The 16214-nt window shown below is 50.0% G+C and overlaps 1 protein-coding gene across 49 annotated transcripts in view; it reads left to right on the top strand.

Moving 5' to 3' along the window:
- Positions 1 to 16214, top strand: part of PTK2 (protein tyrosine kinase 2) — a 247100-nt gene that overhangs the window by 166613 nt on the left and 64273 nt on the right. For 30 of the 49 annotated variants that reach the window (XM_082720640.1, XM_082720644.1, XM_082720642.1 and 27 more), the window contains 2 exons: positions 10578 to 10634; positions 13385 to 13482. In XM_082720640.1, coding sequence (XP_082576766.1) covers positions 10578 to 10634; positions 13385 to 13482 — 155 coding nt within the window. Of the gene's footprint in view, positions 1 to 3543; positions 3625 to 4568; positions 4587 to 10577; positions 10635 to 12292; positions 12314 to 13384; positions 13483 to 16214 lie in introns of all 49 variants that reach the window. The other 19 variants (XM_082720679.1, XM_082720631.1, XM_082720632.1 and 16 more) reach the window with 5 other exon arrangements.

Genomic DNA, 16214 nt, shown 5'->3' on the forward strand with positions numbered 1-16214 from the left:
ATTGTGGTCTGTCCCCCCATTTGTCCAGAATAGCATAGTACTGCCTCATGTCTGACGTTCTTCTGTTAAAATTCAAAAGCCTGCTCTCTACTCAGGTTTGAAAGGGTTTCTTTTGTCCGGTTTGCCTGCTGGCTTCAGTTCTCACTGCTCTGGTTTACAGTGCAGTCCTGCCTATTGCTGAAAGCTTGATTTTAACACTAGCTTTTGGGAATTTTTTTTTAAGTATCCTAACTTAGAGTATTAGCACTTAGTACGTGCAGAGTTGATTTTTATAATTTACGTGCTCTGTGATGTAACTTAATCAAATCGATGGTGCTGAGTATATTTAATTGCAGGAAGTGTAAGTATTGGGTGTTACTGGCTTGTTCCAAGTAGCTGGCTTACTAGAAGCTCAGATTGCAGCGATCACCAGTAGGCTCTATAATCTGTCTCCTGTTAGGAGAGACATTCAGTCGTCAATAGGGTCACAGTGGTTTCTCCCTGGGTGTGGTCAGGGTGGCTGATGGCCACGGCAGCCCGCTGTGCTGGCTTCCCTCTGCTGCCTTCACCAGGGCGCTGGAACTCTGTCTCTGCTGAGACCAGTTAGCCCAACCACCTGCCTCTCCCCTTTCTGGCTTCTCATGGGATTGAGAAAACTACTCTGGAGTCACATGGGCACTGAGATGGCTAGACCATGCATTCTAAAGTAGTCTCCAGAGCTAAACTGCTTTCCTAGTCCTGAGTCTTGAGCTGGCCTTGACCCCTGGGCTGCAGACGTGTAGAGAGACACGTGGAGGGCCCCTGCAGGAGCAGCTGAGACCCCTCCCGGGAGGAAAAGCCCACAGGAAACACAGAGCAACGAGTACGACCACAGACTCAACGGCGTGTTCACTTTTCCACACTTCCCAGGCCACACGCCTGTTACCTCAGCCCCGTGTCCCTGTTTCCACTTTCCCCCGGTCACCTCCACTAATAAGCAGCATCGCCGCGCTTTATCTGTTGAAGACATTGTGTCGCCTATGCTGTTGTCCCCACACCCTGGGTCCAGATAGGGACACGTCTGTGACGCTGTGCTGATGTGCTCCCCCTGGGCCCTGCATTTCTGTATTCCCCAGGGGCCATGGGCCATTTACTAGGATCAAGGGAAGTTGGATCAGATTCAGGCTCAGCGGCTTGTTGGGTTGTTTACAAGAACACACCCCATGTAGCTCGCTCTCGCCAGGACCTGCAGACTGACCAGGCCAGGACCTGCAGACCGACCAGTCGGCTGGGTCAGTGTCCGAGCAAGCGTTCTAAAGCTCCCGTGAGCACCGCACCCGAGGCCTTCATGCCCGTGTCTTTGCCGGCCTGGATTCTGTCGGGCCGCGAGGTGGCCTCCCGTGACTTCTGCCGCGTCTTTACCTCGTTAACTGTCGTCTTTGCAAAAACAGCTTTTCCTCCCGGGTCTTCGTTCACCCTGGGACATGCTTCCTACAGGAGAGATGGAGAGCTGCCCTCTGCATTCCCTTTACTCTCCGGTTTTCTAAAATGATGCGGCACTGCCCTGGCTGGGTCTTGTTCTTCTGTGCCCTCGTCTTCCGAGCAGCATTCCGGTTTTCTGAGCAGCGTTAGGGATTTTCTGCGCAGTGTTATGGATTCGTGCACTTTGGCCTTATCTGGGCTGCTGCTCTGCTTGTGTCACTAAAGACAAGCAGGAAGGAGCGCCCGGGGTGCCAGCTCCTGGAGAAGCTTCCTGTGTCACCCCCGCCCCCCGCCCTTCACCGCTGTGGAATCCACAGCATCTCCTCTAAGCCTCTGGTCACTTCCCCTACCAGCCCCGGCCCCTGCCCTGGGGCGCCACCACCCTCAAAGCCAGGACCGTGGCTTCCCCTCAGAGCCCTTGTCGGAGGAGAACTCAGTACTCAGGTCAGTTTAGAAATAAAATAAGCGATAGAGAATGGGACTAGCTCACACTTGGGCAGCAGCTGCCCTGTGCCAGGAGCCCGGGGAACCCCACAGGGTGCTCGCCGCCGCTCCCCATGGAGGAAGCCGCTATCACTGCCTCACTTCACCGATGAAACAAGTTCGGTAACTTTTTCAAGGTCAAAGAATGAGTAGGGGAGCCCGCATCTCAACTCAAATATGTGTTCTTTGATTATTTTATGTTTCCATAATTCCACACCTAAAGAATGGGTTTAGTACAGTAAAATGAAGTTTCTCCTCTTCCTTACTTGGACTCACTGTATTTTGGCCTCCTTGTCTTTGCTTAGTTTTTTCCCCTTTGGGCTGTTTGATGGGACTTGCGGACATGGTGTACCCCTTTACTGACAAGTGTTCCGACGTGCATTTCCGAAGACCAGAGACCTCCTCTCACACGATCACAATGTAATTACCGAAGTCAGGACACTGACGGAATGCTGTCCCCTTTCCCGCCGTCTGGGTTCCCGTCTCAGCCGTCACAGCCCCTGGAGCGCCTGCCCTTGCCCTCGTCCTCAGCCCCAGGCCCAGGCCCACCTGGGCACATGCAGGCTTAGCGCCAGGCCTCCACAGGAAGCTGCACCCTCCTGACGGCGACAAGAGGGTGAAACCCTCTGTAACAGGGTCGTGGCCACAATGCAGCATCTGAAATATCACTCCGTGGTCTGTTTCCGTTGCTCTTGCTTCCGTTCCTAACACGCTGACACCGTCTGTAAGTCCTTGCATCAGTGGGTCCTGGCCCTGCTCTCCCTGGGCCACCCCTGAAGTCCTTTCTCGAGGGGACCCCTGGGATGCCTTTAAATGTTGCGTGTCTTCTGTGTCCCGTGTTCTTAGCGCTGCGTGTTCAGGAGCTGTAGTCCCCTGTTCTGACTTCAGTCTGACAGACGCCCTCTCTGCCCCGTGCCACACTGTGGTTGTTGCTTCTCTGCGCTGCTGCGCTGCACTTCTGGCAGGCTGGGCTGCCCCCGGCATCTGGAGCAGAGACGCTGCCGCAGTGCGCAGTTTGTGAGCAGACCGTGCTAGGGGCCACGGGACTTTGCAGGCTGCGCATTCAGACACCTCATTGCTAGTTTGTATGTTAAAGTCATTTATTTAGGGTGTACCCTGGAGGTCTGTGAGCCTGTGTCTTTGTTGATGATTTGGGGGAAATTGCTCATGAAACTCATAGATCATGATGTGCTAGTTTCTGGCAGTTTTTCCTTGTGGTTGAATGTCCACAGGATTCTTGGATTATTTATTGATTTTTTTTTTTTTTTGGTCTTGTTTTCAGTTTGTTTCAGTTTTATTATTTGTAAAAATGTCTGTACTACCTTCACTTGGCTGGCTCTGCAGAGCTGGGAGACTCGTGTGTCTGGCTAAGAGTTTCTGTATCTAGTGCTAATCTTGGCTAAAAGAGGAACTTGTATTTTGGAATATTAGTATGCTTTTTAAAACTCAAGTCAAATCAGAGTAAGGAATAAAGTGAGCCAGTAGTCCAATGAAAGCATTCCAAGTTTGTATTTGCTTTTATAGAGCTGCCTTAAAATGTAACGTAAGTTTTCTTTTGTATTTTCGTATGAAATAATGTGTTTCTATTTTTCTCTTTCTTCCTCTTGCCTCTTTATAAAGGAGTCAGTCCCCGCCAGCATAAAGTTAAGAAAGCTAGGCGCTTTCTCCCTTTGGTCTTCTGTTCCCATGAGCCTTCTACCGGTACTGCACTCGCTCGTGTCGGCTCCCACTAACCCCGCCCGGGCCGCGGGCCTAACCGGACGCTTGTACATTGCCCTGAGCTGAGTGTGCCTTAACCGGGGCTCCGTGTACGTGCTCTGTGCTGCCCAGCAGCCGCACGGGGCGGCGGTTCACACTGACCCGCTGGGGGCTGCCCTCGGAGAGAAGACGTCCTGTTTGCCTGTGTGCTGGTTTTCAAATGCATGACCGGGCGAGGCGAGGCTTCCTGGTTTGATTTGGGGGGCCGGCAGGTACCTCGGTCTACCCTGCGGGTGTCCTACAGCAGCGTGCTGCAGAATGGAGGAGGGTCCGAGGGACCCCCGGCTGCTTGTCGTGCTTCGCTGGCAGGCACTCGGGGGCGCTGTGGAGCTGAGGCCGCCAGGCCACTTGCATCTTTTCTTGGGAAGCAAAGGTTATTTGTAATGATCGGAACAGGGATTTCTCCCAACGCTGCATAAATTCACGTGGAAACTTGGCACGTTGTTCAGCTTCTGTGCCGGGCCTGGCCTGGGGCTCCCTGGGGGAGGCTAGCCTTCACCAGACTCAGGGATGACTGCTTCTCTTCACTGTTATCTGACAGGATGCAACTCTCCTTTGAGCGGGTACAGACTAGTTTTAGCAGTTAACTGAGAGCCTGTCAGATTAGTTCTGCTCAGTGTGGTCGGGACCAGCTTTACAGAACGGCTGTGGAGCTCTGTATGACGTGTGGACGGCTGGAAACTGGGCGTGATGCCCTGACGCCAAGTAAACACACGCACTACTGCAAGCGCTCGCTCATCTTTTGAATTAGACCTGGGGGGAGATTTTTTTGTTTTCTTTGTGCTTTGACTTACTTGTCTTTTTAATAGTGTGTCTCCCTCTCTCCCCTCCCTGCCCTCCTCCCCCCCCGCCTCCCCCCTTTCTTTGCATGCTACCTGGATCTGCAGATGAAATTAGTGGGGACGGTAATATTTATTTTCACATTTGTGTTTCTAATATGAGAAATATTTATTCATAAATATGGTTCGGTATGTAATGAAAGGCGAAATGTGGTTTTGATCCAGCAAAACAAATTAAAAAAATGATGATGTGAACAAATGGTCTCTTAAAACTTGGCTTTATCAGTTTCTCTGTCATGTCTCAGTGGTAAATTTGAGTTGGGTCGTATTTACACATAGAGAATTTTCTAGATTTTATGATTAGAACTTTAGATTTCTAGAACAGTTGTCAGAACAGTACTAGTCAACAAGATTAGTCAGACTTAAAAGCTGTAAATGATAGAAATCCATAGAACATTTTCAAAGTATGGTGTGTATATATATATGTGTGTATATATATATTTATATCATAATTCTTAGTCTGGGAGTGGGCAGTAGAAAGGAAGGGACAAGAAGTGATTTTTTACACAAACTAGAGAGATACCAGCAGCAGTGATCAGGGCAATTCTCCAAGCGGTGGAGGGTAGCGCCTAAAAAACGAGAAACTTGAAAGTCCCGTGTTGTGTTTTCTGTTGCCTACTTCATGTGTTGCCTGCATGAAACTCTGTACTCTTTACACTAAACTCAGATTGAGGGGAGGGTTGCATTTTTCCTCATGATTAAAGGAGAAAATGCTTTTACTGAAGATTTCCTGTATCGTTTTCACTGCAGGGTTGGTAACTCGAGTAGTGAAAGATGTTCACTAAATGTGACTTTGGGAAGGTGCATGTGATTCGTGGGACAGACAGTGTGGAGACCCCTCCTGGGTAGTTACCCGCCAGTCAGCAGCCACTGCTGGCACGAAGTCCCCCGTGCACAGGCGTGGGACTCCGGGTGCTGGTCTTGCTGCAGAGCCCGAGCGGGGACTGATGAGCCCGTGGTGGGGAGACTGCCGAGGCCGAGGCCGAGGCTGCTGCAGGGCGCCTGGTCAGGAGGGAGACTCCGGGCTCCTGCCACCCCCACAGCCCCATCACGTCACCAGCAGCCCGGCTGAGGGGTCCAGAGCGAACTGCTTCATCTCGTGCGTCTTCATCCGTGAAGGGTCTCATGGTTGTTGTGAGGATTACCGTGAAAGCCCGAGAATTTGAACAAATGTTTGCCGACAGGTGGTTATTCCCACATGCTCTAAGCATTGAAACCATTTTTCCACGGTGGCCTTTCCCAGTTCTGTCAGTCAGATGGGGCAAGTCTTTCTGCCCCCATTTTGCAGATGAACAAGCTGGGCCTTAAGGCATTAGCCGCTTGCTCTAGGCCGGGGGTCCACAGACAGAGGCCTGTGGGCGAAATACAGCCCGCCTCTGGTTTTTGAATTGGCCCTGGGGCATAGAATGATTATTACTTTTCTTAACGATTGGGGAAAAATCAAACGAACAGTATTTGTGGCATCAAAACTCTGTGAAATTCCCATGTCAGGGTCCACATGGGAGCGCGGTCACACGCAGCTGTGCGCAGGGGGCGGCTCAGAGTTGGACGGGTGTGGCAGAGACAGTGACCGGTAGGGTCGGAAAGACCCGCTGTCTGACCTGTGACAGGGAACAGCTGCCAACCCTGGTCTGGCTCATAAAGCGATTGATGCGAAAGAGCACAGGGGGCCCCAGAAGAGATCTCCCTTGCCAGGGCGTCTGGGCCGGCGGCACGTGGTGGTGACCAGCGGGGGTGTCGCACGGAGGTGCCCAAGGGGTCTTGTCTCTGCCTCAGCATTGCTCTGTGGGAGTCGGTCGGCCGACTCCGACTCCCTGAGGGAGGACAGGGGGGGAGCAGGGTCACAGCATGGCAGGTGTCCCAGCCGGGGCTCAAGCACCCCCTGGGGCAAGGGGCCCCATGTTGTGGCAGGCGAGTAGAGGAGGTGTGGCAGAAGCACAGCAGCTCCCCGTCTTCTGTGGGAGGGCGAGCAGATGGCCCCACTCGAGAGGTATGGACGCGAGGGCTTCTGCGAGCTGTACGGGCAGGCGCTCTGGCCTCAGGCAGGGCGACAGAGCAGGAGACGCGGTGGCCGGGCCGCTGGGCCAGTGTCTCCGTGGCCGTGTGCCTCGGCCGGTTTGCTTTGCTCTGAGAAGGAGAGCGCAGCCCTCTTCCGTCCTAATTTCTGAGCTGTCAGTTCTGTCCGTGTTACACGTCCTCCTCCCGTTCCGATTTCACCGCATGCCGTGATACCCAGCCTTTCAGATCGTCCCATCGTTCGAGGTTTCAGGAGTCTCCACTTTCAAAGTGTGTTTTGAAATACTCAGTTCGCGGGCCGGGTGCCCTGAAGCGGTGTCCCAGAGACACCGGCCCCCGTCGCGTGAACATCCCTAGGGCAGAGCTCTGCCGCGTCAGGGGTGGGGGAGGCCCCCAGAATATCCCTAGAGGAACATTTCGTAGTCTCACAGCGTAGGGTGTCCGGTCTCACGAACAAAAGTCCCCGGGGGCACCAGGCTGCTTAGCCGGTGGAGCATGTGACTTGTGATCTCGGGGTTGTTGAGTTCGAGCTCCACATCAGGGCTAGAGAGGACTTAGAAGACAAGAGTCCCTATAAACGCTATGGCGGGTGACTCGGGATGAGGCTGTGCCCGAGTGCTGCCCCGAGGGCTCACGGGTGCCCTGGGAGGCTCAGTTTCCTGTCTGCGGGGCAGGCTGACGGCACCAGACCCACGTCAGCGGAGAAGGGCTCACAGCTGCTGGTGCTGGTGCTGGTGCTGGCGCTGGCGCTGGTGCTGATGCTGGTGTTGTCCCGGTATCGCCGCCATCCCTCTGCCAGTCTGCCTTCCCTTATCGGTGCCCGGGTCGGAAGCTGTTTCCTTTTGTTGTGTCTCTTTCCCCTGTATCATAGGGTGCAGGCAGTTTCAGGCTGGGCTCCGGTTTTTCAGGCCCTAAAGTGTCTACACATACCTCTCTTGTCAGGATCGTAAAACCCTCTCATCCTAAAAACCAGGAAAGGAAAACAGAACCGAATCAGGATCAAGAATTCTTGGAGAACTCAGCCAAGTAATGCAGCTCGAGAGCTGCTTTGCAGGTTCCAGTGACACTTTTGTAGTGGGCCCTGTCCCTCCAGTGACAGTGGCTCTGCTCCATAAGACCAGCCCCTGGGGGACACAAGCACTGGTGGCTGCAGGAGACATTCCCTAGTCCTGTTACACCATAGTACGTGTGCCCCTGAGGTCACCCTGAGTCACTCCCAGACCGCTTTGATGTCCCCAAAGGTTTCCTGTAGAATTCACGTAGCATCGAGGGGGGAGAATTACAGGCGCTTGCTTGTGATCGTGCAACTGATGAAAGCGTCTGCACCTTGATTTTTCCCGAATCAGTTTTGCATGCTGGCCTGGTACCTATTAGCCATTTGTTTTATGGCTTCAGAATTGCTTCAGGTGGGTATTTTGAGTGAGGCTTTTCTAAAAAGAGGCTGTCCCAGAAGCCACTGCAGTCACACCAGGAGGGCTGACCGAGAGGCTCCACGGGCAGGAACCCGTCCGCTGCCAGGTTCCTCCCGCGGAGCCCTCACGAGCAGCAGAACCACGAGGAGCCATGATTTGGTGACCAGCTCTTCTGCGCAGGTCCACACCTCGACTTTGTACGTATCTCCTGTAATCCTCATAACAACCCTGCACGGCGCATACGTGTTCCCATTGTCCATGTGAGGACACGGCTGCAGCACAGACAGGTGAGGGAACCTTGCGGGAGGGCGCAGGCTGTCCTGAGCCCCGCAGCTCCACCCCACCCGGGCTGCTCGGCCCCGCACAGGCCGCACCGCGTCCCTGCCTCAGCTGTGGTCTCCTCGCCTCGTGATTGCAGTGAAGTCATCCTCTGTTCAGCCAGCACGGACCCCCCCCCTTCTCTGTGCCAGGCCCTGTGTTCCATGCAGAGAAGGGCTCTGGTCCCCTGGTTCTCCATCCAGAGAGGGACAGACAGTGGACAAGAGACCAAAGACCGCCAGCCGGTCGGTGACGGGGACCGAGGAAAGTGAAGCCTGCAGCATGATGGACAGTGACAGGGGATGGGGGCAGGGCAGTGAGAGCCAAAGTCTCTGGCTGGGTGACATTTTGGCCAAAACCAGGATCAGCTGAGCGCAACTGAGCTCCAACACATGGCAAGTCCTGGGCGAGGGGCTGCTCTGACAGCTCTGGCAGCTTCGTGCCCTCCTCCTGCGTCAGGTGGGCAGTGACCCCACAGCCACGCGCTGCTGATTGATCTGGGCGTGTCCTCAGGAGAGCCAGGAGGCAGGCTGGGGTTGGTGAAGCACCTCTGGGACCAGGGCAGCGGGGGAGCCGGAAGGGGCCAGGGGGTCTGGCAGCTGTCACGGCCAGGGTCACCCGCTGCCCCGGGCTCACCCGCTGTGTTTGGTTTCTACAGGTGTGTGCTTCGTAGGAAAGAAGGCAGGGAGGGTAGCCTCTGTTGTTTGTGGAAATTCTGCCTTTGTCAGCTTTCTGAAGGGAGGGCATCGTTGACAGAAGAGAGAGAAGACCATGAGTAGACGCCACGTGTGTGCAGTGTGCTGCTCTCATCTCAGCTGCGTGTGCACATCCCTCCGCTGCTGGGTCCGTCCTTTCTCAGAGTGCCTTAGTAGCTTAGTAGCTACTTAGTAGCTCCCTTCATTCCGGCCATTTCCCACGGTCCTCCCTAAACCTGCACGGAGGCAAAGCTGGAGGCTAGGACATGCCAGTTCGCTGAGAACAGGATAGGAGGGGGCAAGAGAGAGACAAAAGAATGTAAGGTTTGGGGTAGATTGAATGTTTTTCTTAATCCTGCAAGCAGTGTTACCTAGAGCATGTGAGAACGAGACAGACGATCTGCCTCCCAGGTAGGACTTGGGGACGGTTCACACTCCCGAATGCTTTACCGAGAACTGGCTCGTGGACTGTATTCTGCCCGCTGAATTTTTTCCGTATTTCAGTCACTTCTAATTAAGAACTCAGTTCTTCCAGTAACCATGAGGTCTGATCTCAATCATTACCATGGCAACATGTGGGACGGTTGATATCCTAAAGAATGTGGCCTGTATATATTCTCTCTTTTCTATAATTTTAATACCTGAGTGAAGTAGTAAGAGCAGCCCAGAAGGAAGAACATTTAGCTTTCGGTGTTTCTGGGGTTAACGTGGATGCTTGGGCAGATTCTCTCTGTGAAGAGCTGTCCTCAAAGATAGTTCTGGAAGCACTGCTCCTTCTTTCCCGGCCCAGCAGCTTAAACCTGCAGCGCACTGCAGGAGGAAAGCAGGCGCAGCCCTGCTCCCCGTGAGTCCAAGTGAGGGCTGTTCTCCTCGGATGTGCTTCCCACGCTGGTTCGCACGCGGATTTCTAAGTCACCGTGTTACCAAAGGGAATAGTGGAAACACTACAAGTCCTTGACTTCCCCTCCAAACGGAACTCATTGTAACGTGCCATTTCTTGTCATTTCATTCTTCTGGTTAGATTTCACCCTTTTGGCATTAACACGAACTCTTCAGACGTCTGAGTGCAGGGTGACAGGAGATAATCCCTGGGCTGCTTCCACCCAGAGCAAACAAAATCTGTCACCCACGTACTCTCCGCAGCAGTCAGGCCATCAGTTCTGTGTTCCGAGAGGCCAGCGTCAGATTCTGCTGTAGAGTCTAGTTATGAGCAAAGTCAGGTTTTCAGTCTCTGAAGCACTCGTCCTATTTGGAGCGACCCCAGGAGAGGCAGGGCAGGTTTCAGCACGGGCTTGGTGCAAAGCAGTTTTGCAGTCGGAACGGATGTGGGGCTTCGAGTCCTGGACATAGAAGCTCCATGTCTTTCTGTTCTCACAAGGGCCTTCCATGCCAGCACTGTGTGTCCCCAAGAGACAAGTCTGTGTGTTACAACAGACACACCATAACGTCACCCGTATTTCCATAGATGACTCATGCGTGAGCAAAAGTGGAGGAATAGGGTCTTGAGAGTATGTCCCCATAGCACGGCATTCGGGCAGCTCATTTTGCCTTTTCTATCAAAGGCCAGGAGGTCAAATATTTACCCTCTTCCAACATATCTGCTTCCTTTCCTGCAGAAACGGATGATTATGCTGAGATCATAGACGAAGAAGACACCTACACCATGCCCTCGAGTAAGTAGGCTTCTGATTTTGTTCTCGCCCAGATTTGACCATATTGAACTTCTAAATATCTCACATTTAGAGGTTTTAGATATTGTTTTTAAGCTATCTTTAATAGTTCACTGAGTGCACTTTAGAATTCTGTTTCAGGCTTGGCCAAGTCCAAGGTCAGAAACCTAACGCTCAGATACCTGTAGTACGTGTGCTTAGTTACAGGGTTTTCGTAATTTGTTTCCTGACTCTGTAATACAGCCTTTACTGATGACAAAATTTCCTCTGTGTAGATGATTGTATTATTTAAAGTTAAATAAATACAAACACGCGTCTGTTCACTTCTTTGAATACACACAGTCAGTGAATTGCGTTTTGTTGGAGACTTTGTCTTTTACCGCCCTTGAGCTTCCTGCCTCCAGCGCACGGTCCCCACAGCTCGGGCTGGGAGGTGTGCAGAGAGGGAGGCTTCGGTCATGCCCTTCCCGCCGCCTGGAAATTCCCGTGCTCCGCTTCTCTCTGGTCTGTGGGGCTTCTCGACAGGAGAACCCGGGAGCCCGGATCTCATGTTGGTTGACGTGGTCCCAGATCTTCAATTGGAGACACACTTGAAACTTCATTCACATTAACAAAAAAAATGTCTTAGGGGCGCCTGGCTGGCTCTCTCAGTAGAATATGTGACCCTTGATCTTGGAGTCGAGAGTTCAAGCCCCACATATGGCATAGAGTTTACTTTTAAAAAAATTCTTTTTTTAGGGGCGCCTGGGTGGCTCAGTGGTTTAAGCCTCTGCCTTCGGCTCAGGTCATGATCTCAGGATCCTGGGATCGAGCCCCGCATGGGGCTCTCTGCTCAGCGGGGAGCCTGCTTCCCCCCTCTCTCTCTGCCTGCCTTCTGCCTACTTGTGATCTCTGTCTATCAAATAAATAAATAAATATATTTAAAAAAAATTCTTTTTTTAAATTTTAAAAATATATTTTAAACCTCCCTCCAAAAGAGGCACAGTTATGAGTCTGCATACAACCCCAGAGGCCTTAATAATTGAACATCTGATGTCTCGATTCCAGTAGAGCCGGACATACCTGAAAACTACATGTTCCAGGCGCTTTATTTACCCTGTTGTATGACTGTTTTAAAAGATGCTCTCATTTAGATTAACTGTGCACGTTCAAGAGGTGCTCCCAGCATCAGGCCTGTGCTGTCCCGGGGGCGCCCTGTGTCCCCCTGTAAGAGCTCTGGTATCAGAGAGTGGTTCGAAACAGAAGGAAGCGCTGAAACTTGGGTATTTTGGCTTGCACAGCAACATGGAAAATGTTGAAATTTGGGTTAGCCGTTTAGTCACTCACACACCCCTGCAGCCTGTCCGAGTTTGCACCTGTGCGCTTGCTGTCGCATGTTGAGTTGTGAAGGTCCAGGCCCCACAGAAATGAGTCACAGGGCAGGAGTTTGCGACCGGAGGTTGAAAAGCATTGTTGGCATCACATCGAGGTAATTTAAGGAGATTCAGAGTTTGCTTGTGTCTAGTCCTCTTTTTTTTTTTTTTTAACTGATGTTTGTGGTTAAAATACTTAGCAAAGTAAATGTTGAAATGTACTCTCCGAGTTTGTTGTTGTTAACCTAATTGCTATTAGTTATTTCTAAGCAAGGTCTTCAATTTTTTTCTCCCTTGATTGCAATGCAGAAAGCTATGGAATAGATGAAGGTAACAGGACTCCTTTAAAATAACTGCATTTGCTTGCCAATTGCAACCTGTGGAATGACGTGGGACGTTTCAGTTTTCAGTTAACTTTTATCTTTCAACTACTTTCCATCGGTTTATTCGTGCTGTTAAACCAATGGAACTACTAGCTAAACTGATTTTAAAGAGGAAAAGAGCCGTCTAAAATTTGGGTTGGACCTTTCTGTACGGTTTATAATTTGGTAAACCAGGGAGAGACTTTGGAACCATTTGGCTGTTGTTTTGTTCCGCACTAATGGAATGTGCACGGTGTGGGTCGTGCAGCTGGGTCGCTGCCGCCATTAACTGGATTAGAAGCAATTGATGAGGTTTCTAGTTGGTGTTTACTTCCGTGTGCCTCAGCAGCCTACTAAATAATTGGATTCATATGAAATCACAACAACTTAATACATTAATTTGAGGCAAATGCTCTCAAAATGTAAAATACTTATAATTTATAATGTCATATGTTCAACCTTGATTTCAAGTCACCTGATTTTGAAATTAGTTTTTAGAAGCGACCTCTTTAAACTCTTTTAGCTCTGTGAATAATATAGATAGGATCATAAGAAAGTGGAAAACTCTTAAACTTTTAAAAACATAAAGTTTCTCATGACACAGTTTTTCTATTGCCTCCATATTTTCAACCCTCAGTTATTTGTTAAATAATTGCTTTAAATAACTGTGTTTTTTAGCCTTTCATATATTAATACCTAAACTAATAGCACTGATTACTTAAGCATATAATTTACTACTTTGGAGAAACTGCTTAGAAAACTATCAGACAGATAAAAACTAAATTGACATTAAAAAATACGGAAAAAAATCTACCTTTAATAGAACTTACATGGTTTTGGTAGTTCACGCGATGCCGTAACAGTTTATATAATTCCTTTGAAGATACCGTTTAAGAGAATTCCACTCCGTTTAAAGCATTTTCATAGACTGACGTGCCGCCAGCGCGATCTGTACTCATGGATGATAATGAAATGAAACCAGCGTCAAGTGTACTCTCGGCGTTGGGAATGTGGTACTTACATATGCCATGTTTTGCAGCCAGGGATTATGAGATTCAGAGAGAAAGAATCGAGCTTGGACGGTGCATCGGGGAAGGCCAGTTTGGAGACGTCCATCAAGGCGTCTACATGAGCCCAGTAAGTCCTCTGCGGCAACCAGAACCCTGCGCTACTTTTGACTGTGGCCCCTCGTTTGTCTTCATGAGTCCCTAGTTCTTCACACCTGTCTTTTACAAAGCTCCTCCTCTGTGTCACTGTATGTGCCGTATCAGAAACAGAAAAATGGCACACGGAGCTCCTAGAGGGCTGGGTCTGCCGTTTATTCATTTTAATCCCTCAGCCTCTCTCCTCAGTAACTGATTCCGCAGTGATCGTTCCATAGCACAGAGTCCATAGATAGATGACCAGCGTCAACAGCGGGAGGCCGCTGATGCCACCTACTGCGTCCTCAAGGAAAGAGCATTAATTTGCCCCAAAGTGCCCTGCAGAAGAGAACAACACATTTTTTAAATTATTTCTTTAATAATAGTGTTCTTGAGGTATAGATCACATACTGTAAAATTCATTTTTTTTAAAACATACAACTCAGTGGTTTTTTAGTATATTGATAGAGTTGTAAAACCCACCACACAGTCCTTCTAGAACTTTCTTTCCCCCAGAAAGAAGCCCCCACATCAGTGAGCAGTCACTCCCATTCCACCTCCGCCCCAGCCCCCGCAGCCTCTCATCTGTTTCCTGCTTCTGTAGTTTTGCCTTTTCTGGACATTTCGTATAAATGGACTCATATGATAAGTGGCCTTTGTGGCAGGTTCTTCCAGCCGGCGTGCTTTTAGGGGTCACCCATGCTGAAGTGTTATTGGGACTTCATTTCTTTTCAATGCTGGATAACATTCGATTGGACGGGTGGAACCATTTTTTGTCCATTTGTCCGTCAGTGGTCATTTGGGTTGTTACCATGTCTTGGCTGCTAGAAATCAGGGCTCTCTGAGCACTCCTGTACCGGACCGTGTGTGAGGAGTTTTCAGTTCTCGTGAGGAAAGCTCTGGGCATGGAGTTGCTGCGTCACATGGTAACTCTTCCACTCTGACTCACTGCTGACCTGTCTCCAGAGAAGCTGTGCATTTCCATCCCGAACGGCAGCGTGTAAGAGCACCCCTTTCTCTGCATCCCTGCCCACGCTGGTTATCATGGTTTTATTACAGCAACAATTTTAAAATAATAGTACAGAGTGCCTGGGTTGCTTAGTTGGTTAAATGCCTAACTCAGTTTCAGCTCAAGTCTTGATCTCAGGGTTGTGAGTTCCAGCCCAGTACTGGGCTCCACACCTATGTGGAGCCTACTTTAAAAAAAAGGAAGATAAAATAATAGTACATACTTTGTCAAGAAACTTTTTTAACAGGTGTACACAGATGGTGCTGATAAGGGCATACGGACTCTTCCCAACTTACGATGGTTGCACTTCAGGGTGGTTCAACACAGTTTTTCGACTTTATGTCGGTGCAGAAGTGACCTGCATGCAGTAGAAACCATACTTGGAATTTTGAACTTGGATCCTGTCACAGGCTAGGGGTACACACAGCCCCTGTCCTCATGCAGGGTGGCGGCCGCCAGCGCGAGGGCCCACTACCGAGACACTGACATCCGTTCTGTGCCCGCACAGCCCTTCCGTTTGTCCCCCCCCAGGGGAGGATTCAGCAAACTGCACGAGCTGTCAACGCTTCATTATAAAATTTGCTTCGTGTGAAATGACTGCCCAGCTGTGGGCCCAGGTGAGCGCTTGCGGGCGCCTGTGAGGGGGCACGGCTCAGCTGTATCGTTGGGGAGCCCAGATGTATCGCACGCACTTTCAGCTTGGGATGTTTTCAGCGTGCGGTGCATTTATCCAGACGTGAGCTCCATCTCGGGTCAAGGAAGATCTATCGTAACACAAAGGATTGACCTTTGATGTAGCCCCTGCTTTGGCAGTTTCCCCAGTAGTTCCATATCTTTCACTTTTTCATATCCTCTGCACGTGCACTAGTGACACCGTGATCATTACTTTTGTTACCAAAGAGCTAAAAGAGCTTTTTTTGGTTTTTGTTTCTGTCAGGAGCAACAGATAATTGTCACCATGTCACTAAACAAATTAGAGTTTCCATTTTTTAAAAACTTCAGTTTCTAAAGCCTTTTCCTTTGTACTTAATATACAGTTCTGTCATTTCTTATGGATTTCTAGCTGTTAACTCTTCTTTAATTATTATTATTTTATTTATTTATTATTTTTTTTACTCTGTATTATCTTCCTGATTCTCTTAACTCTGTTCTTTGGGGCAAAATGCAGTAGAAAAAGCCCTGCATCTAAAGTTACTGGAAGACTTGCTAAATTTGCGACTTGGCCGCACCCAGCTGAGAGGCAGGAGACTGTGGCTTCTTGACTTGGAATTCGGGCAGCTGCACACAGTGGGCTCAGAGCTCCCCCTGGTCTCTAGAATTCAGTGACTTACCAGGACCACACAGATAAAGGCAGGGTTAGTGGGCGTTATTTCATGCATCTTTAAAATAATCCATTTTAGTTGTGAAAATACAAGAGGACATTTTTTTAGATACCCATTGTGTAGTGTTCATTAAATATTTGTTGAATGAGCCCCAGCACCAGAAAAATACCAGGGTTCACACTTTTTTGTGAGTATCTCCCTGACCTGTGCTGTCCATGAGTGAGTGTTTATTTTGTTCTTCGTGTGGGTGTCTGATTTTGCCATGCAAAGGAATCTATTCATTCCTTGGGGCTCCTGTTAAGTCCCTTTTCCGGATTACGTCCTTCAGTGTTCTGTCAGATCACAGAATGGTTCTTCGAGGATTTTTAGTCATCAGTCAGACTGCAGCTCAGCACA

The sequence above is a fragment of the Mustela nivalis genome, assembly GCF_964662115.1.
Source record: "Mustela nivalis genome assembly, chromosome: 2".
NCBI classification, from domain to species: domain Eukaryota; kingdom Metazoa; phylum Chordata; class Mammalia; order Carnivora; family Mustelidae; genus Mustela; species Mustela nivalis.